Genomic DNA, 23724 nt, shown 5'->3' on the forward strand with positions numbered 1-23724 from the left:
GTCCTCTGCGGTGGTTTATCCTTGCTGCTCCGCTAAGTGCAGAACCCTAATTCATCTTCGCGTGTAAGGCCCCTTTTTACGTCTCTGTCCACTGCTGGATGAGGGCCGTTACAGGCAGTCCTCGACTTAGGAACACCCGCGTTTAGGAACCAGCTTCCATGATGTATTAGGGTTTTTTTTTTATCCTTTATATTAAGTTCGCTTGCTTGCTTGCGTGCTTGCTTGCTTACGACCGTGCAAACCTTTCGGTCGTTTTTTAACCCACTTCCCGTATTCCAATCGAGCTGACATTTTGCACACAGACTCGTTGTGCGAGACAATTAATGTTAGTGAAAATTTTTTTCCAAAATTTTACACTGTTTAGGAAAAACAAATTAAATATTAAATTTTCAATTGTTTAACACTGGCAGACAATCATCTGACCCATAGGTGGCAGCCATCTCAAGCCAGAGGCCGAGAGGACTCGAGCCGCCACGCATATAAAGGATTTATAGTGAAAAACTTTGTTTTTACGGGTTTACTTGTTACATTCACTTAAAACGATAACTCTCACTCGCAAATTGAGCGGTAGCACTATTTTGTCCAGCTGAGCGATGTCAATGAGTCTGACTCGCGCTGGGAGTGTTTGTGTGCGTTGGCATTTAAATACAATTGTTGTGTTCCGACTTACGAACCGTTCGACTTACGAACGGGTCTCATGAACTAATTGTGTTCGTAAGTCTAGGATTGTTCGTATTTAACTTACCTACGAGGACATCTGTGAAAAAAATTAACCCGTTAAAACAAAGTTTTTCACTATAAATCCTTTATATGCGTGGCATCGGTTTTATTTTATTATTCATTTCTGTTTTTCTTGAGTAAGAGTTTCATTTTTATCACATTGGTATTTTAAGTTAAATATGAAAAAAAATTCCAAAAAAGTGGAAAATTTTGGGAAAAAAATTTCACGAAAATTAATTGTCACGCACAACGAGTCTGTGTAGAAAATATCAGCTCGATTGGATCATGGGAAGTGTGTTAAAAAACGACCGAAAGATTTGCACGGTCGTAAGCAAGCAAGCAAGCACGCAAGCAAGCAAGCTAACTTAATATAAAGGATTTAAAAAGAGCTTCATAGCTCATCGGATTTCCTCCAATCTAAATAAAGATGTTGATTCTGCTCGTACGTCGCTATACTTGTCAGTGTGGGTTTGCGAAGGTGAACATATGTGGAAACTTAGAAGCACAGGACAACAGATTTTGTTGCACCGCTCTCCTCTCTCCCCACCACGCAGCCCTATGGGTGGTGACCTGGCGTGCACGATCGTTAACCATCCAAGCACTATCACAGGCTCTAACCTGCTTAGCTTCCGAGATCTGATGAAACTTGGAACATTCGGCGTGATTTGATCGTAAGCACTTTACACCTTAGTTTATTTTTTTCACACAAAATACATGAACTTTATATATTTTTGACGGAGCCCATTGAGACTCAATCTTCTTATTTTGCAGAAATATAGGCAACAAATTAAGCTGGCAGAATAACGTCGAAAATAGGCACAAATTAGACATGCAAGCTGATGACCAAATCACCCGAAATGCACTTGTTCTGCATCGGATCTCTAAAGGTAAGCAGGTCTTGAGCCTGGCCAATGCTTGCACAGCAGGTTGACAAAGGCTGCAGTGGGGCTACGTGGTGTGTGGCAAGAGAACTGTGCAGCAACGTCATTCTTCTGTATTTGTATTCTCCCCACCTTCACCCGCCTACATTGTCCAGCATGGTGAAGTATGCCCAAATCACCGCTACGACTCGCACGGTGTGGGGAGGCACTCATCGAGCAGTGGATAAACACATGTACCATATGTGCAGCAAGAACAAATACATAAGACCCATGCATTGTGCATACATGGCAACGTTGCGGTTCCTGCCGACAAACCGATTGACAATCTGCAATATCAAGTTAGTGCTATAATAATTGGTTTTTTAACCTTCTATCTGGCAGCAAAACTGACACCTTTTTTACAAGGAGTCATGTTTGCATAGACCACAACACCTGCAGCCATAATGCAAACAAAAAACATAACTCTGATAATGTATGAACTGTCCATGAAGTTGATTGGTCCACACCCGAGACAGCTTTCCTTAGAGCCTAGTATCACATGGTGTTGGACCAGATGACGCCAAAAGGCGCACAACTCAAAGACAATGCACCATCAGAGTATGAGAGCTCTGGGTAAGCATTTACACCATTGGAACCTCATTTGCCAGTAAAAAATATGATAATTGGTTTTTTACCCTTCTATCTGGCAACAAAACTGACACCTTTTTTTACAAGGAGTCATGTTTGCATAGACCACAATACCTGCAGTCATAATGCAAACAAAAAACATAACTCTGATAATGTATGAACTGTCCTTGAAGTTAGTGCTAATTAAGCCTGTGGTTGTAAGTGAAGTCGCCTTTCTCGTCAATTCACCACCGACATTTATGATTGCTCCTCTGCTACCCTATCCAGTAAGGGTGTAGCGATGTATCGATCCATGGATTAAAATCAATTCTTATCGTGGGACCTCCTTTGCCAGTACCAAAATATGAGAATAGGTTTTCCCCTTTTTTCTGGCAACAAAACAGCTGTGTTAAGATGTTCAAACACCAAACTGAAACCTTTTACAAGGAATCATGTCTGCGTTAACCACAATACTTGTGGTCAGAATGCAGACACCTGTTTTGTTGTCAGAAAAAGGGGAAAACCCTATTCTCATCACGATCCATGCTTTAAATCAGGCGTGATAATTATTTTCGATTTGTGTGCCTTTAGTTGATGTGCTCTTTGCTGCCACTCTCAGATGTTAACATTTCCAATGTCATGTAAATTTTAAAAAATTCAAATCGAATTGTGACTCCCACTCAGTCCGCACCTCTGATTATCACGGTTGGCTACGTACCAGAGGTGGGACAAAGTCATTGTTATGCAAGTCCAAGTCGAGTCTGAAGTCATCAAATTCATGACTCGAGTCTGACTCGAGTCCAAGTCACATGACTCGAGTCCACACCTCAGAGGTGGGACAAAGTCATTGTTATGCAAGTCCAAGTCGAGTCTGAAGTCATCAAATTCATGACTCGAGTCTGACTCGAGTCCAAGTCACATGACTCGAGTCCACACCTCAGAGGTGGGACAAAGTCATTGTTATGCAAGTCCAAGTCGAGTCTGAAGTCATCAAATTCATGACTCGAGTCTGACTCGAGTCCAAGTCACATGACTCGAGTCCACACCTCAGAGGTGGGACAAAGTCATTGTTATGCAAGTCCAAGTCGAGTCTGAAGTCATCAAATTCATGACTCGAGTCTGACTCGAGTCCAAGTCACATGACTCGAGTCCACACCTCAGAGGTGGGACAAAGTCATTGTTATGCAAGTCCAAGTCGAGTCAGAAGTCATCAAATTCATGACTCGAGTCTGACTCGAGTCCAAGTCACATGACTCGAGTCCACACCTCTGCTACGTACGGTACCAAAGCAGTTTCAACATACATACTTGACAATTAATCGAATTGCAAGGGTCATTAATCATTACAGACCGATCAAGCCACATTGCACTATCAACAGATTTCAATTTAGAATTCCAATTTAAGCTGTGCGTGACCTTCACCTGACCCAGCGAATGTTAGGATTGTAGATCCCCGTTTTGGCTTGTTCAGAATGAAAGCATCTGTGGTTTCCGGAACCCTCTTTGTTGCATGCATCTCGTGCATCCCATCTTTTCACATCAATCACGTGGAATTGTAGGCGCCCATTCATATGTAAAATGCCCCCCCCCCCTCGCGCCGCACGAACACATCTGTTGATTTATGGTTGATTCTATCAGCGCGTGATGGACTTTTGACTGCAGATCGTATCACCTCGTCATCATTGTCAAGACAGCAGAGGTGAACTTTAATTGCCGCTCACTCAGTCAGTTGTTCGATATATTTATTTATTTGGTTTAAATCTCCCCCCCTCCCCTTTCCCAATTGTGCCATGGGTGTCATGTTGTCAGAAGACAAAAACTAATTTAATTTGTAACTCTTGGAGACACGAGCGAGCGCGTCACTCCGCATTAGGGAACACGATGTCACAGAACCAACGTAATTGTATAAAGTTCCTTCAATTAGCCTCTTATCCAGACGAGGTGATGTGTTTTTTTATATGACCTGCAAATGTTATTCATTGCCATGTCAAACTGATATAAAAAAATGTTTATCATGGACTGGCGCAAATGAGTTAAAAACCAAATGTAATACTATGTCATAGGGGTTTTGCATTTGTTATGTATAGCTCGATTGTGTTTTCAGGTTGCACCGTGTTTTTCGCCAAGTCCAACGTTTCACTCCACGTCCTTGGAGGTTCTTCAAGAGCCAAACTAAAATCGGTTCCCGAAGCTCCCAGGAACTGCATTTAGTTCCTAAAGAAGCTCCCAACATTTGGGAGCGAAGCGTCAGACATCACGCAGCACACGCGGTACGACCCAACACCACATCCACGGAACCGATTACGGTCGCGAGTTCGACCCCGACGCCGATTCTCCCCATGGTCACGTGGCCTTTTCTCCACATTTACAAAAATGCTCTCCATTTCCAACATGATGAGCCACTTTGTCGAGCCATCATTCGTGGCCGGATCGCTTCTGCAATAGAGCTTTGCAGCTCAGTGGGCCTTCCATGGTAAAGTAAAAAAATAAGTGTAAAGTTTAATGATGGGGCCAGGGATGGCTGGTGGTGGTGGGGGGGGGTTTAGAAATAATTAGTGACCAAGCACTTCAACTCACGACACTTGAGACTCAACTTAACCAGGGGTCATCTGGATTCAAATTCATCTCAGCAGTGCCAGCATTAGCCTCATAACCCTATTAGCCATCTCATGAATCACTTTGAATGGGACTTAAAAATAGCAAGGTTTGACCAACATATCTCAACCACCTGGATTATACAACTTGTGGGCAATCAGTTTGTTCAACATCAATAAAACACTGCCACGCGTTCTTTTGGACAAATAACACTGGCCAACAAAAAAAAAACTTTTTTCTGGCCTGGACTTGTGCAGCTGTTTAGACTAATTTCAGGGTGCTGATTCCGAATCTGATCTCAGATTTGCTCTATCTCATTTTTATGCTATCGGCATACCCAATTTTCATTGATTTTACCCGACATTAACTCTGTCACTTATGATTGCAAGTTGTTGCGAGTCAGCGACTGCTTTAGTGTTAAAATATGGTGCTGTATTTTTAGGATAGTGTTGATAATCATTTTATGTAGATATCCACATTTATTTAATATTTTCTTCTGCAGTTTTGATTGAAAATGCAATATTCGATCTCAAAAACCTGATGTGATAGACAAAAACTGATGCCAGATTTAAAATCAGCACCCCAAAATTACCTTAACTGTTGGAATACCTTATGCCAGAAAAGTGTGTTGACCAGTGTTATCTCCCGCATGTGTGATCAAGTCCTTGTCTTCAGCCATCCTTGATCCGAGGATTGGCCGCATCATGGGCAATCCTTCACCACCGTCTTCTACCATCCTCAGTGTTCCAACGCGAACCTTGTCCATGCTTTGATATCTATCCATGTCATCCTTGGTCATCCTTGTGCACGTGAACCGGCTATTTGGAATATAGCTCCACCACTTCGGACCGCTCTATTTGTGTTACCTGTACCAGTGATGACTCCGTGCCATGCCACTCATTTTAAACAAAGCCCACACACATCGTCATAATTATCCACTTCCAATCTCCTGCTGGATGTATACCTGGCCAAGCCATCGCCACGCCACACGTGTTAGCAATGCGGCAATTACATTCAACAATGAAGGGAATTTAATGAGTTTTATTTGACGTTTTGAATGCACAGTTCTCTGCATTTTACTAAAGGCAAAAACCACACATTCCAGCTTTTTTTGGTTGTAAATGCATACATAAAAAACACGCCGAAATGCATCACGTGTATTACAACACTGAATGCACGCTTGTTGCCTTGGGGCGTTGAAATGGGCAGTGGCGAATGCAATTCGCGTAGAAAATAAAAGCATCCAGAAATACTGTAAGACAGCAAAGTTCGTTCCGAAACTGCAAATGTGTTATGGGGAGGGGGGGGGGGAATTACGTGAGCGTGGGCAGTTTGCAGTTCAGTCAATGCATATGTCATACTGATGGGAGAGTCTAGGAAAGCCATTATTAACTGATCCTATTACGTGTACGGTGTGACAATCGACCACAATAGAAAAGAATGAAGGTGGCGGCGGGGGGTGTTGCATAACAAACAACATTTAAAATCAGAGCAGACAAAATTCAAGAGTTAGATGATAAATGAAAGCCACCAGATGTAAAACGTAGACACATTACACGCCTGGTCGACTGTCCAAGGGGTCTCATTATCCTCTTTTGGCCACAGCCAGTGGAGTAAAAAAGAAACTGTTGGAAGGAAAGAGTTATGAAAACGTAATTATCAACATAAAAAAATTCTAAGTTGTACGTAGGCGCATGTTATACGTTGTGTATTTGGCCTATTTTAATGATCTAACATGACCCAGCTCGTGCAAGAGCACAAGGCGTTGAACAGGTCCTGAGTATGGCTTCAGTCTCTGCTGACAATCTTGCTGCTGCTGCCAAGCTTTGCTGCGTTTCCTTCCAACCCTTGATGTCCCACCAACATTCTCCACGATTGCATTTTCAGACCGACAACACACGTGTATATAAAGATCACACTACAGAAACAAATTAACCTATCGACAGCGAGTCGGCAGTCCATATCGCGATTACAAGTGAGATCCGCGAGTTAAATATGATGGGACGAAGTGGTGAAATCTGTTTTACAAATGCCAGAAAAGTTACGTTAAAATGCTCTACATTGATAAGCCTTTGTCCACAGCCTTGCACATCCTTCTCTTGTTGACGCAGCCCTCAAGCCTTTCCCCACATCGCTGGCTCCCCGTGACAGCAGCAGCAGATGTCTCGCAATAGCAAACACCCGTGTACTTTGCTACAAATGGTGACATGGGTGTGAATGAGGAAATACCGCACGTAAAATGTCCTTTCTGTAGATTTGCAACGTGACAAAAAATCATGAACAAAATAACCAAATTTCCAAATCCTTTATTGTCCATTTAGAAAAACAAAATAAAGGATTAAATACATTGGTGAATGTTAGTGAAGAGGAGTAACGGTTATTTACTTTTATTTTGTTTTTCCACGCACACAATGGAGGCAGATACAATGACAGATACAAACACAATTTAAACATTTGGCCGAATCCCCACTTGCCCAGATGCGTCCACGTTCTTCCCACAATCTGCTGCTGCTTCTCCCACCCTAACCCCCCCTCCCTCCCCCCCCTCCATTCTTAGATCACATCTCCCACCATCTCCACCGCCCCCCGTCGTTTTAGAAGAACATGGCGCCCATGCTGCCCATCTCACTCTGCTCCTTGACGAAAATCTCAAAGTACTGGTAGATGATGGTGACGGCCAGAAGTATCCCGGTGCCCGAGCCGATGGCCCCCAGGAAGTCGGCGAGCACGGAGAGCGCTCCGATACAGAGTCCGCCAAACGCGGCCGCAGTCGGGATGTACCTGTGGCAGAGAACGGACGACGGGGGGCGACGGATCCGTTAAAGTGGCGGCACTGCGCTTGGCGCGGCGCGATCGTCACAAGACGTTGAGACCCACAAAGCAATCGGATGTCACATTATTGAAAACTATTAAACGGTTAATTATTTTTATTTTGAAAAGGGGTTCCCCGCACACTCAAACTATTCAACTATTTGTTTATTTTAGCAGGTAAGGCCCACTGAGCTATAAAGCTCTTTTTCAGAAGCGACCACCATGCACCTGACCTGCGGTGATGGGGCTAGGGTGAGATGTTAACAACCTTGCCTGGTATAAAGGAGGTCGCGGGTTCGATCCTGACCGACCCTGATGTCGCCTGTATATTTTACATGTTCTCCCCGTGGTCGAGTGGCTATTTCTCCAGGCCCTCCAGATTTTCCCCCCCACATTTAGAAACATGCGTTTAGAGTATTTGGCTGCTATTAACTTGCACATAAGCCACTTCTTGTAGAGCTATCGTTTGTGGGCAGGTAGCTTCTGAAAAATAGCTATACAGCAGCTCAGTGGGCCTTACCTGGTAAAACACAAAAAAATAGTTGAATCATTTGTCGAGTGTGTGGCCCACTTTTCAAATTCCAAACATTTCACAGGACCACCGCATGTCACTAGTTATTTTAAATGTGTACATTTCCTTGGTGATGATGATGCTATTAATCTTCTTGGTTCTTTCGGTAAAGTCACGTAGAAGGGAAATAATAAAATAATCAAACATAATAAAATAAATTATTAGGGAAAAAATTAAATAATAAAAACATTTGCGTTATAAAATACATATTTTTATTGTGTTTTATTTTTATTATTTAATTATTTCCCTTCTACGTGACTTTACCGAAAGAACCAAGAAGATGAATCCCTGCAGTCACGAAAGCTTTAAATCGAGATGCTATTAATTTGATTTTCTCGCAGACCACCAGGGGTCGACAGACCACAGGTTGGGAACCGCTGGGCTGGGTAAACAATCGTGATAGCCCAACTTGGCTCTGCATTCACTAGAGGGCGCTATGTGCAGTAACATTAAACGTCACGCAGTCACGAATTAAAGCAGTTTTCTCATTAAAGAAGCTTCTTCACTGTCGAACGGGACGTGATGCACATCCTTAGGTATCTTCGAAAACTACCAAACAGCAGCCGTGTCATTTCAGTTTCCTTCTTCCTTTAGCTGGGAATGACAGCGCAACGCCTACAAACCCAGATTTGCGACGCTCCCAATTGTACGAGACCGAGGTGGCCAGGAGACACGTACAAGTGGATTAAGGGCCCACCCTATGCGAAGCTTCGGTTTTTATTGCCAAATATTTGCCCTGTACCCACAAAACACTCCTTAAAATCGAATTGGCCTCAACGCACCGAGCGGGGCCCTCCTGAAGGAATTGCGAGACTCGGCGAGGCTTTCCTGGTCAATTACCACAACACAGTAAACTACACGACGACTCTTGAGAACCACGTCTGGTGTACATCAAGTCGTCCGGTGTGTAGCTACTCGTCTCGGTGCCGCAAAGTAATGGGACAGAGCTTCAACTGCATGAGACGACGGTCGATGAAGACGATCGACAAACTAGACTTGCTACCCAACAGCACCACCTGTAGGACATCAGAGACCATCCCCTCCTCACCTGTTCAGCTCATGCACCATGGACTGCTCACGATGGCCTCTCATCACCATCTGCTGCTCCTTCAGCTGCTTGGCAACCTGCGCACGCAAGGGGGAGAAAGCGAGGTACGGTGCGCATCGGTTAACTCTGCGTAGTGAACTGAACCTCAGATCACTGGGTTCACAGTGCAGAGTGCAAAACGCTTCTCGCAACACCACAATTATGCAACATTTTTTTTTAGCATGCTGGTTTGTTTAAAAATAACATCGTATTCATAGGGCTGTGCTTCAGCAGACGTGGCCAACATTGAGGCGGCATCGCGAAAGAGGATTTTCTGTAATCGATGGAGAATGTCTGAACGTTGACGCAGCTGTGAAAAGGTTGCTGAAGCTGCAGTTTTGCCTAAATTAAACCAAGTCGATCCCTTAGTCAGTAGGTACACTGTTTCCAGTTAACTACGCATGTCACTGTTCATGCTCGCCATTTTATTTTCCGTTAGGTGCAGTCAAAATTTAATTCGGAAATAAATTATTATTTATGTTATTGTCTACGTACTCTCATCTCATTTTATTTGCATGTCAGCTGGGGAACATTGCCATATGCAAGACTATAACAGCCTTCCTTTGTAGTCTACCTCATTTGTACTTTATTAATGCTGCAACTTTTTTTCCCAACCATTAACCCAAAGGAAAGAAACGTGCCTAATATCTGTACCAATGAAAAACAACCCATCATTACTATTATTAACGCTCATACTGCTTGTGAAAGAAATCCAGACAACTCTGGAGACCATGCGCCTACTGCTCTCCGACCCTTCCGGATAGAGTCAGAACGTGCCCGACGCCAAAGGGGCGCGCGCGGATGTAAAAAAACCGTCCGTGCGTAACGTACGTCCTTCGCGGACGATCCCGACACGTCGATCCACGTCTTGGAGAAGAAGGCGCAGGAGCCGAGCATGAAGATGATGTAGATGACCGTGTGCACGGGGTCGTCCAGCACGCTGCCAAGCGACTCGGGCGGCGATAGGTAGTAGCAGAGGCCTCCCACGGGGTACGAGCGTGCGGGTCCACCGCCGCCGACGTCCTACGCAGCGGCGCACGCACGGCCGCGCGTCGACGAAACATTCACTTCGTTAGGAATGAATAGGCGAATTTAATAAATTACTCGTTGAGAAATCGGTTCAGCGACGACACTGCACACCGCGTTAGAGCCACAACATGGGAGGGTTGTCCAGCTTCCTCCTCCTCCATGCGCGACTGAAAAGGAAAAATATAATAGGAGTCTAGAAAACGGCCAGGGCCTGAAATGTCACCTATTATATATTGTTTAGGTGGTTTTATTCAAGAACGTGTTGAGTTTCTTATTTGTTAATTTTGCTTGTGCAACACTGGTAATGCGGCATTGAATAATTACATTTCCTCCATGAATAGGGAATTGAGAAGTGGACTGTGAAGAAGTTAAAGCCATCGACTCGCATCACCGATCGTGGCAAACTGCACTATCGGTGATGTGCAGGGGGTACGAATTGAGTCAATCTGGTTAACCATAGAAGCCATCACGTGGCATTCCAAACTCAACTAGCAATTATAAACTTAGCCGATTGCTTTTAAAATGTGATACGAAAGAAAGAATGAATAAACAGAGGTTTATTTATCCACGTAAATACATAAAATAGCTATATATTACCATCAATCCATCACAACCGCACACGTATTTTGTACACATTGGTTGTAAGAGGGAGGTATGAGCAGAGAAAGGTAGCTGCCCGTAATGTCGGTGGATTTGTATTGAAATATTTTTTAGATGGAACTCGGGGGTAAACCATTACCAACTTTTTAAACTTTAACCAACTTTCTTTTTCAAAATAAAAAAAAATGACCACCTGCAAATAAAAATTGCCTTGTAAAGAGAAAAATGTATGAGCTAATCTTCTAGGCAAAGGACAATCTTCAGAGCAGAGAGAGGAGGGTAACAATATGGAATGTAAATAGTTTAGCAAGAGCAGGTTAGGTAACACCATTCATGAATACAATTAACATGTCGAGTGAATTTAGGCAACATTCACATCGACAGCCAGTCAATCGGAGAACAGGCAGGATTTTTCAACTGTACAGAAATTTTTATTTATGTTTAAAAAACTGCCAATAACGCTACTGGAATGATGGCACTGACAATGTCATGCCGGTCCACGGAGGTTATTCGACCATACTTCACCACACTGGTCAGTACGGGATGATGAAGTAGGGGGAGCCGGGACCGGATCAAATATGTCACGCCACCGATATTAGCCATGGCATGAATTTGAACTCATGTCACTGGCACATAGCGCAGTTATTTTAGGAAAACATATTAAATGCACTTTCAGCGTGCGTGCAAACGCATTTTACAAAAATGACACAACAAAACCTCCCTAGCCTTGGCAAACGAGAGGCTCGTATCTGCTCCGACTATCCCCACAGGATTATGCACACAAACGGGTAATAACTTTGCCTGTAGCAAAACGGGGCACGTGCGTAAAAACACAAGCGTGGCCACAGCAACGGCCTCGGGCCAAACTCACAGCCCAGGTGCCGAGCAGGTTGACGAGGAAGTTGCCGCTGAAGCGCACGGAGAGCATCTGCGAGATGACGTAGAGGTTGGAGACAAGGGCCGACTGCAGGATGATGGGGATGTTGGAGGTGTAGAAGAGCTTGATGGGGTAGGTGCTTTGCTGGCCACGGTAGCGCGCCGACTTGATGGGCAGGTCCACACGGAATCCCTGAGTGGCGAACAACAAAGATGGTGGTGGTGGTTCGTAAACATCCGCGGTTTTTTTCCCACCACCCGTCGAGCATCAGTTCCCATCAATACGTATCGGATCGTTATCAACAATATGTTGTGAATCGGCATCATCACCACATTTAACAATCGTTATTTTAACCCTTTCCGAGACGACTGCAAATTGCAGTGTGCGTTCCTGTTCACCGCCGAATCTTGGAAGTGCACAGTGACATGAGAGGTATAACGCCGTTGTTTTAAAGGCACTTATAACCGCAGGGAACTGTAGCGACACGACCGCACTCTATGATAGCCGGCACCAAACCGTGCCACACGCCCTCCCCCGCATGACAAAGTACGTGTACGTCATCGGAACAGGACCGAAACAAAAACTGATGACGTACGTCATCGCAAGCAGAATCGGTTAACCGACCTACGGTCACCACCCAGAGCAACTTAACGGGTGACCTCAATAGAAAACTACACTTCAGCCACTGGCAAAGGGAACAAGACGTACAAAGACGAATGGGAAAGGGGGGCTTACCTGGAAGTATATGACAATAGCAAAGACGAAGACGGTGGCGATGAGGTTGTGCAGGTTGGGCAGATTCTGCCGGTAGAAGGCCTCTCTGAGCGCGCGAACCTTGTCCTGCCGTGTGGCCAGCAGGTGGAAGAGCGCGATGAATGCACCCTCAAACTCCGTGCCTGTATTCGTAAGATGGAGCACGTGGGGAACCGTGCCAGACAGAGCGTTACATCTCATCGCATGGCAGCTGACAGGAAGGTTGGATGAAGTTAGTTTCCCTGCCTGTGGCAATCACCTCCTGTAGACCGGCATTTTTTCCTTTTCAAGGCCATCTTTACTGTCAATCCACCTCTGCTAGTTCCTCCTGCATGCTTTGTTGTCCATTGTTTTTACATGCCCAAATCAGACACCGATTCTTTGTATCTTTTGCACCAAAGTCTCCACTGAAGAGGCAACTGTACGGTTGACCATACGAAGTGCTTTACCATTCGACTTTACAGCACCGACCTATTGGTGGAGTATCCACATGCATATGGCACGACTGTGATAACCCACAAGACAACTGATGATTTCCCGAGTTGTCCTCCAACCGGATGTTAACTGACAACCTTCCAATGATGAGCCACACGTTCTAACCACTGCACTATCTGGCCAGTTCTACACATTCAGGTTGTCCATGCATTTGTTCTCAATTATTTCCAGTCGCTTTAACGTGGTTAATGTTGAGTCAGCATCGAGACATCAATTAAATACACAGAATAGCAATGCACAGTTTGAGAGATCCTGTGTATTTAACATATAACGTTGGTCTATAAAAAGCAGAAGGGGAGCAGCTGTTGTATACTGCAGAGATGAAGATGACAAGATGAATCTCAGTTATGCCAAGACTGGGTTAAAGAGAAAGAATAGAGCAAGCATGGTATCCCATCTGAGACAAGAAGAAAGTTGACTTAAGGCTAGCCATGTTGTAAGGAGCAAGACAATCCACATTGGCAGAAGAAATTTTGTGAACAAGGAAGCACCAAGGGCAGACCTAGCAAGAGATCATTATCGGTAAACCGGGAAATGAAGAACTGCAGAGTGGCCGTGGAGATGATGGCCCAGAACAGGAACGAGTCAAGAGGAGCAGGACAGCAGACTCCACGCGAGTGGGGGGAAATGCCAGGAAGAAGAGTTGCTCGGTGGGTAAACGTCACCAGTGTGTGTGTCTGTGTGCCCAGCGTGCCCACACACCTCGGCCCGTGTTGACCGTGGTGGGGCTGAAGGCCTTCCACACGATCGTTTCGCAGATGTTGGTGGCGATGAAGAGGGAGATTCCAGAGCCCAAGCCGTAGCCTTTTTGGAGCAGCTCATCCAGCAACAGCACGATGAGACCCGCCACGAACAACTGCCAGCATCGCAAGCAAATTCCAACAAGAACAAGCAATGCAAATCACTCGAGCACAAATTAAAATTGTGTCGTAATATACTGTGTGTGTATGTATATGTTGAACTTCTTTCGCACCGTACGTAGCCAACCAGTGCTCATCGGAGGTGTGGATAAATGTAAGACCTTTGACCAAATCACCTGAAATATGCCCGACCTCGTCAGACCTCAGAAGCTAAGCAGGCTTGAGCCTGGATCGCACTTTGGTGGGCGACGACCATGCACGAAACTGTCGGCAGAGGGCAGTGAAGCCAAACCTATTGTTGTACTGTATTATGATGCAACGTGTGTGCTCCCCGCCTTCATTAACATGCGCTAACTGGCACGGTCAAGTACAGTCGCGTTCGTGGAATGGACCTAATCCAGTAGTGGATTAAAAAAAGAAAGGGCTGTACGTGTACATACCTGGATGATGATGAGGAGGCAGATGCCGGCCCCCATCTCCGACGGCTCCCCGTACATGCCCGTCATGACGTACACGATGGCCTGCCCGATGGTGATGATCATTCCAAATACTGCGACACAAGATGCCACGATGGCAATTAAAACGCGTGTACTAACCAGATATCGCAGCAAACAAATTTGACTCAAACATTCTACCCGTGAGGCAGGACAATGACAGACATGGACTCAGTCAGACCAACAATTACTGTGCAGAGTATAACCAAATGTAGTACATTAAAAAAACAGACCAAACAACAACCAAGTGTGACTAAAATGAATTTGACTTGGCAGTATATAAGGTATGTTGAACTTATTTCGCACCGTACGTAGCCAACCGTGCTAATCGGAGGTGCGGGGTAAGGACAACACAAACTAAACACAAAAAGCAGTTTTAAAGAAATTAGTTTTCAATCTAGATTTAAAAGCGAGTAGATCCAGTGGCTTCCCTAATATCGAAAGGTAGAGCGTTCCAGACGGCCACAGAAGCCCATCTGAAAAGCGCGAGTAGAGCTCTACCAGGGGCTCCACACATTGTGATTTGTGATTACAACTCCTCCCACTCAACACGATTGCGCGAGGCCCCTGCTAGATTGACCCTTGGGGCTTGTTGGTGTCATTTGTCCGGCGTACGTTTCTGGGCGCCGTTGAAGAGCGCGCGGTCCTTGGGCGTGTCCCCGACCTCAATGATCTTGGCGCCAGCCAACAGCTGCATGATGAGCCCCGAAGTGACGATGGGCGAGATGCCCAGCTCCATTAGGGTTCCTGCAGGTGACCGCACAATACACAATGCCCTTCATTACACAGAATACATCGATTTGTGAGCACATGAAATGTCACGATTCCGGGTGAGTCAAGTTACACCATATGGTTTGTACCGACTCTTTTAGATTGTCTGACCTTTGGTTTTGTCAGAACAAATAAATGAACACATGGCTCTAGAGATTGTACTTACACCTAAGGTGGCGTTGCGTGGCATAATTAGTCCTACACACAGAGACATGCAAATTAACTAATTTTCACCTCCAATTATACACAAGTCTGATCAGCTCCCTTTCAATTTTCAATTCACACATATAAACGTTCTTGTTTACTGCTGCCTACAGCTGAGATCTGCTTCGGGGTGATGTTTGCATGAATGACACTGGATAAGTTCAAACTACTACCGTCATCATTATTCTCTGGACTTTTGCTGATGTCCGGATGTTGATAATTTACCGTCACTCCACCTGGTTCACGGTGTGTTTCACCTCTGTACTTTGTTTATCTGTGCGTCATCTCAAAACATTTTTGCCGGAAATTTTATGTGTAATGTTCAACGTTTTGGGATACGGTTTACATAATTGACGCTACATCAAATAAAAGTAACCGCACTCTGCACGTGCAGCCTCACCACCACTACCTGCCTCGCATGTGTGTGTAGGTTCAGCTGTACTTGCCGTCTTTTGTGGTGGCATTTAGCATTTTGTACTGACGCCTCTTTTGTTACGTACATGTGTCAGGCAAGGTATATTTTAACCTGTTGGCCAGGTTAGGTGAGGTAGCAAGGCGAAGGCGGTATACAGAAAATGGTTTCTGAATCCGCTTTTTGGGTACTTAAAAGATTCCCTCCCGTGTGTAAACAGCCATAAAGAATTGGCAACACAACCCAAAGTGGGGGACCATCCTGAAAGCACATCTTGAGACTCAACGAGCCTCACAGATTAAGGAACATTAGTAGTTAAACTGGTAAGCAAAGAATGTGGAAGAATGCCAAGTATCCGATAGACACTTCCGCTTGAGCAATGTCAGCGGACATGCCTCATTTGCCTACGCGTCACTACCCATCAGGTCTCTACTCGCCTACACTGGGCAAGATGCCAGCCAGAGAACAAATCGCACTTGGGCAGGTGAAATTAATACGCGCAAGCACACGAGACATATGCACGCACTCGCTGGCGTATGTGTCCGAGAATTTGGTATACTTGAGCGTTTGGACATATTTTGCAATGAATGTATGTGTGTGCGTGTCTCTACTCGCCCACACTGGGCAAGATACCAGCCAGAGAACAAATCGCACTTGGGCAGGTGAAATTAATACACGCAAGTACACGAGACATATGCACTCACTAGCTAGCGTATGTGTCCGAGAATTTGGTATACTTGAGCGTTTGGATATATTTTGCAATGAATGTATGTGTGTGTGTGCGTGTTGTAAGGGCTGTGGAGAAGTGGTGAACGCACTGAACTCCGAACCCAATCCGCCAAGTCCGAGTCACAGCCACAGACAATATCAAAAGCAACGTACATCGACCGAAGCAGTCCTGACCCACCCTTATATCTACTCAGCCTTAAAGATTACCCCTGGTGTGCATTGTGTAAACATCAGTACTCAGAGGACAAATGTGATGGAGGCCCAGCATTGGGTGGCCTCACCAAAAGCTCTCAAGCGGTTCCGGCCTTAATAGGTTCTCGTAACGAGCACCTGCCCCCAACAGTCTGATAAGAGGCTACACGGGACATCTTTGTCGGTCTAAAACATGGGATAGTAGTGCTTCAGCATAGACTGCATGTAACATTATTTCATCCACACTGTTAAAATGTCTCTCACTCACCGATACGGATCCCCTCTGCAGTCTAGGACGAGTCATTACAATTCCACCTCTGCATTAAGTCACAGTTTTCTTTGTAAAAACAGAAACGCGTGTGTGATCCTTGTGCACTGTTATTCCATAATTGTGACAATGGAAAAGCCTAGAAAAACAAACAGCAGGTACTGAAGAAGGTACATTCATTTGGGTCCAAGGTGCAGAGTTACCTTGTGGCAAGCAGTATTAATTAGGCACTGGTCTTGGTTGCAAATGCCGACAGTGTTACGAAGCACGTATAAAAGTGTAGGGTAGCAAAACAAGTATGCAGTGTTGTAACCTTTAGTTCCTGTTTTCAAAGAGCTGCTTATAGATTAGGTTTAAGGCGGTGGGAGAATTCACAAATAGGTATTCGTTCACGATTGCCTCATCCATATATGATGGCCTTCAAAATGGAAGTCTAATGCCGAGCGAGTTTTCTTACAATGTGATCTTTCTTACAATGTGATCGTAGCAATATCTTGCTAAGAGACAACGCTCTTAAGTTATGTGCTTTAGAAACAAAATTGTCTTTTTATCACTTAGCCTGTGTATGATTAACCTAGCTTGGGCACACCGATGTCGCATATTTTACTACACTGCTTCGTCGTAATGCGCACGTGGCTTTGACGAGCCTATTTCCCATACGTGTGTAGTCACTAGCTTGCCATTTGTGTGCCTCTGAAATCTGCACATTTTATTTCCAGATGTGAGAGTGGCTTGGCACCGTCATCGTGAACCCATGCCAGAAAATATCCCGATTGTTGCCGAACGTGCCGGCGGTCTCTCTTATGCTGCCTCCATTTCATGGAACATCCTTTGTCTTTGTATTGATGCATTTCAAGTCCAATAGGTCTGCATTTCACGAGATATTTTACTTGTATGCAATCAAGGTCAAAATGGTTTCCAGCGAGCGTGGGGGGGGGGGGGGGAGCACTGATTTCATATTTACACCCCGCCCCATCCCGAGCCATTATTGGAATATCCACATTCACATGGCAGGAGTGAGTCTATCCACAGGACAATCACAAAAGCTCATTAGTTATTAGTTTGAGGTCACGTTACCTCTGTTGGACGCCAAGATTACTCTCATCCAGTAGAAGGGATCTGCAGAGTCTGATGACATGATCCCAAACAGAGGAATCTGCAAATGACCGAAGCACATTAACATCATTGTCATCATTCATTCTCAATAAATTTGAAAGCATTTCTAACATATTGTGCCACTGCTATCAGTAATTAAGCGGAGCACACAATAGATACACCAAGCAAAAGCAAACCGCGCTATGAACCCGGCGACCCGAGTTAAATTAGCGGCCACGGATATCATGAATGGCGAGTGACATCCGAGCCAGTTTAATTCCGCCCTCAAACCCCCCCAAACAACAAGCTTTCTTTCGGCAGTGATTGACAAACGGATGCACTTCATAACACGTGATTAAAAGCGTGTGCTTTGATTTACAAACTTTGTGAGAACAGTGCTACCCCCATACAAGACTCCTGTTCACTCACCTGGCAGCACACCAAAAAGATGAAGAGGGTGATTGCCGTCCATAGCACCTTTTCCCTGAACTGGATCTGTGGGTGTACATCGCACACAAGGTTGACACTACACACCAGATCGCAGGGACTTGGACACAGAGGCCATAAACTTAAACTCCGTACAAACACGACCTTTTTGCAATCTACAAAGCACAATGCTGTGCACTTTCCACTGTGCCGAAGCTGCCAACAGATGCTTATGTGCAAAGGCATTCCCACAGCAATCATAAGCTCTGACAATGTCAATATTTTTCTAACATACTGCCCAACTGCTGCAAGTCGTACTTTTTTTATCTGCGAAGTATCCAGCTCTGCGATTTTACCAGTAAGATGATTTTTATGATAAGTGAGCAAACTGCTGAGTAAAACCCTCGTCAGCATGCCCATGAAAAATCAAGACTTTCAAGTGCCTCCACACAAATCACCTTACACACCGAGCATAGGACCAACTCAGCTATATTATTGTTCAACTACACAAACATATTTAGTATTATTCTGATAGCGTGTATTATTATTTTTTAAGCCCAGAACTCTAGTTGGTATTCTTTATGCATTCTCTCCTCTGCATTTAACAAAATAACAATAGCTCCAATGAAAATTATATTAAGACATGAAACAGAGAAATGCCATCAAGCAAGTCTAAGCTGCCAAGCTAGAGGTGGAGTTCCATACGGCACAGACGATCAGGTTCTCAAGACAATGACACACCGCCATCATTTTGTATTGTTTGTAAGATCACTCACCTTTCGTTCTGGTTTTTGGACCTCGGGGAGAACCGCACAAAACGGCTTGATCACTTCGAGGAATTTCACTGCAAGAAAACACGAACCACGGGGCTTTGAATCATAAAATATGGATGGCCATTCATAAAAGATTATGTAATTGCATAACCGTGCCGCTTATAGGCATGGATCAGCTGCTCATACATGTCCTGTTAGAGAGTGCCTATTCAAGATTGTACAGTACATGACAGGGTAGTCAGTCCAACAATCGCATGCCTGCCTACGGCTTCCCAGTGTTAATATTGACCAAGAAGTCCAGGATATTTGTATAAGGCTCCAATGACTAAAAGGCTTAGGGCAAATTCGTATACCCATGACCACTTGCGACATGCATGGCCATGCACTGCAAATATAATAAAGTGATAAGGTTGTAATATGATGATAAAATGGTTAAGTTATTTTATAATCTGTTATTAAAAATGTAAAGGCCGTTATTATAACTGACCACAAGCATAAAGGCCCAGACTCCACATTAAATCCATCCTCTTACTCCAAACTTGAATGGGTTAACTACAATAGTATTCATAACGAATTCACAATAGTAATATTAACTTTACACGAGTTGTAACAATGACAAAATATTACATCACCCCTGCATCGAAAAATAGACCCAATTACCAAGTTTATTAAAATTGGACCTGCTTCGCAAAATGTCAATTACAACCTTACCAATGACATAACCACTGTGATAATAACTAACAATAACATTAACACTAAATTAACCACAGCAATTATAACTAAACCTCTATTTACATGAACCACTGCATAAGCCCCACAATTATTTCAAGCGGTCACTCACTTGTTCAATATATACAATTAATATACTAACATTAATCAGTGCAGCAAAACCCATTGTGATAATGCAATATTCTCCCACGTACTCACTGCGTTCACCAATCTGTAACCGACCAGTGCGGTAACGCAGGGTGAAATAAACCCAAGACCCTCCAGGCTAAGAGCAGTGTTCTTCACTAACTTTCGGGGTAGAGCACTTTCGCCGATAAGACATCGTCAGTGTAAGGGTCGCCACACCGCCTGAAGGGGTGTTTTCATCACGAGTTGTATTGTCAGGGGCCACACGAAAGGCTACCAGGGGCCACCAGGGGGCCGACAAAGGACCGCAGGCCTTGCAGTGACGAACACACGGGCTTAAATAGAGCACACCATCCGCAGTGGACTGACAAAAAACGTGCCGTGCTAACATTAATACATTATCAATGGCCACTATTAACCACGTGCCCTTAAAAGAGCATCTCGTGCAATCTCAGCCATTGTTACCAATTAAGATAAAGATCACTCGTCACTGTTAATCCGCGCCCCCTACAGAATCAGATCCAGCCTCCACATTCATTCAAACAGCCTCACCTCGACTCGCTCTCAATTACAATGGTAACAATTAACTACGACGATCATGATACATTCACTATAACGCAATGATCGATTAACGGCCTATGACAATTATATTATTGCCAATTATCATTCCCTATGGACCGACGCCGAATCCATTCCAACATCCTCTCAATTATAAAACGAATTATCCTATCACCATCGAGATTATGATAATAGTCAATTGTTCATTAATTAAGATGAATAATTCACGATAAATCTCCTTCCAAAATTGTAACGAGCAATACATTAGCTTTAAAACAATGACACAACCACTATTAATATGAAACTTGAAAGTTCTAGGCCACATATGCATTCAAACAGCCAGTATTGTCTATTCAAACCTTTCTTCTCAATAAATATACTGAAACATTACTAAAATATTAATTCACGTACCGTAAAATAAACCCGTTAACGATTCCATTATAACCATCAATTAACAAGTTCAAAACGTATCGTTCTCATTTTATATTCAGGTATAATGTATTCTGCAATAATACATTGTATGGTACCATCATTGTTGAAATCTCTTCTATGAAGGTACCTAATGGTACCAAGGCCCCCCAATCAGCCTCTCGTTTACCCTAGCCATGATCGCACTAACAATGACCCACGTTAATAATACGTAAACTACAGTAGAACAATTAACTACTGTATAAATGTGCATGCCCATAGAACAATATTAACCATAACTTGCCTAAAACAATTATAATCACTCATTATCAAGGGCCCTTATGGACCCTGGCCGCAAATCAATTTAACCTGTCATTTAACATCTGTCAGTCTCAATTATAATGCAGTGCTAACAATTAACTATAATGTCCATTATACGTTAACAATTATTTAATGTATTACAAGGTGCCTAGGACATACATTCAGCCTCTCAAGTAGCCTATTCTCTCAACAATTCCAACACTTAACTATGTTAATGGTAATTATAAGAGTATTAACACATCAGGTTATAACCATAAGGACTCTTCTGGATCCAGCCTTCATATATTCATTCGAACATCCTCTTCATTACCCTCACAATTATCACACGACTTACCTTCATTACAAATCAACTACAAGTCAGAATACATTAATATAATTAACCATATGTCTTTGGTTATTACCAATTAACTGAACAGTAACATTTATAATTATGACATTAACACCATCTCGTTCACTTTCTCAATTACAACGCTACAATTACCAATCGTGACGATGACATTAAAAACAATTATAAATTTGCCTGCGAGAAATTATAAATAAATTAATTAAATAAACCACACGGGACGACCCTTATGGTGGAACCTAGGCCTCACCGTCCCTTCAAACTCTTCATTTCTCGCCTTACGCATCACCCATAATACTCGTTCAACTATTAAACATCGTACACATACATTACACACCCGCGGACGAGTGTAGAACGATTACGACAACGCTTAATAATGATTAATGAACGTAGCAAAGATGCGAGTTCGCAAAGCGTTGATGGGGGGCGGGCGAGCGGGCGGGAGGTCTTCACTCACTGCCCATGTCGGTCGGTCGATCGCCCTCAGTGGGCTCTGGTCAATCTTCTCGAAGCGAACGCGGCTGTGGTGATGATGTTGGTGGTCGTGCCTTTCGTGGGACCGCACGCGAGACAGAGACCAGGGGAAGAGAGAAGCCGAAGCCGCCGCCGCCGTCTGAACCCGGGACGGGATCCGTGGCCAGCACACACAAAAAAAGAGCTACGTCAGCGATGCCGACACTCAAATCCCTACTATCGATCGGGCACCGCGTGCGACACCGATTGGTCGAATCGCGTCACGTGTGGGCGAGCGTCCAATCGGCAGCGAAGGGATGAGGAGGGTGGAGGGGGGGGGGAATTACCCGAGCGCTCGACCAATGAGAGGCGGCGACGCGCAACACTCGCGGCCTATCCGCGCTAACAAATGCAGAGGCGTCGTCCGCGCAACGTTGCGCGCTTGTGGCAACGTCACCACAGCCGGCGGCGGACGCGAGATCGATTTTATTTTTCACTTCCAAGCGCGGCGTCAGACGTTTCGCGACGACAGAGCAACTTTGTGAGGGCGTCGGTAATTTATTTTTTACTTCTAGCCGCTATGAAGTTGTCGCGCTCATCCCAGCCAACCAATCAGCGTCGTTCTTGAAAGCGCGGACGCACGGCCTGGTTTTTTTTAAAGACGCCGCCTCCGATTGGTCGATGGGCGGACCACGTGGCCGCTGCGTGTACACGTGGCTCTCAGCGGAACGTGGTGGATTGGTCCGCGTGGCAGAGCTCCCAGTGGATAACACTGGTCAAGACACTTTTTCTGGCACAAGGTATTCCAACGGTTTTAAGGTAATTTTGGGGTGCTGATTCCAAATCTGGCATCAGTTTGTGTCTATCACATCAGGTTTTTGAGATATCAAATATTGCATTTTCAATAAAAACTGTGGAAGAAAAATGTTAAATAAATGTGGATATCTACATAAAATGATATTATAAACACACTATCCTAAAAATACAGCACTATATTTTAACACTAAAGCAGCCACTGACTCGCAACACCTTGCAATCATAAGTGACAGAGTTAATTTCGGGTAAAATCAATGAAAATGGGGTATGCCGATAGCATAAAAATGAGATGTGACAGAGCAAATCTGAGATCAGATTTGGAATCGGCACCCTGAAATTAGTCTAAAACAGTTGCAAAAGTCCAGGCCAGAAAAAGAAGTTGTTTTTTGTTGACCAGAGTAATTGCCACCGCTACGCCGTGGTCTATCCATTGCTGGATGAAGCCCCCCCCCCCACTCCACACACATCCGTGTTGATATCCTCGCAGCAAAGCGACCGTCTCCACAGTTAAATTATTTGGACGTCCGTGGAAAAAAATTGCGTTGTAGCCCATCGGATTCCTCCGATGTCGAATTGTCGGATGCTGCGTTGACGGCGGTGCACCAATAAAACCCGACAGTCGTTAATGATCGCCGTAGGGTAATATAATGGGCGACGTTTCGCGTAATGACCATCATTGCAGAACACGTGTGCTGTGAAAGGTCCATTGCCTGTGGGTGATT

General features: G+C 44.4%; 1 protein-coding gene across 1 annotated transcript; it reads right to left on the reverse strand.

Annotated features, from left to right (window-relative positions):
• Window positions 1-7091: 7091 nt before the first annotated feature.
• SEC61A1 (SEC61 translocon subunit alpha 1) lies at window positions 7092-22400 on the reverse strand. Its single transcript, XM_061551826.1, has 12 exons — window positions 22191-22400; window positions 19252-19319; window positions 18479-18544; window positions 18032-18110; window positions 14994-15125; window positions 14325-14434; window positions 13727-13880; window positions 12512-12672; window positions 11771-11968; window positions 10102-10293; window positions 9232-9308; window positions 7092-7582 (listed from the first exon to the last, which is right to left on the reverse strand). Exons 1-12 carry the CDS (start codon window positions 22195-22197, stop codon window positions 7396-7398), a joined length of 1431 nt encoding a protein of 476 aa, XP_061407810.1. The 5' UTR covers window positions 22198-22400; the 3' UTR covers window positions 7092-7395.
• Between the last annotated feature and the right edge of the window lie 1324 nt (window positions 22401-23724).

The sequence above is a fragment of the Lethenteron reissneri genome, chromosome 15 (assembly GCF_015708825.2).
Source record: "Lethenteron reissneri isolate LAM-NWPU_2019-01 chromosome 15, ASM1570882v1, whole genome shotgun sequence".
Classification (NCBI taxonomy): Eukaryota; Metazoa; Chordata; class Hyperoartia; order Petromyzontiformes; family Petromyzontidae; genus Lethenteron; species Lethenteron reissneri.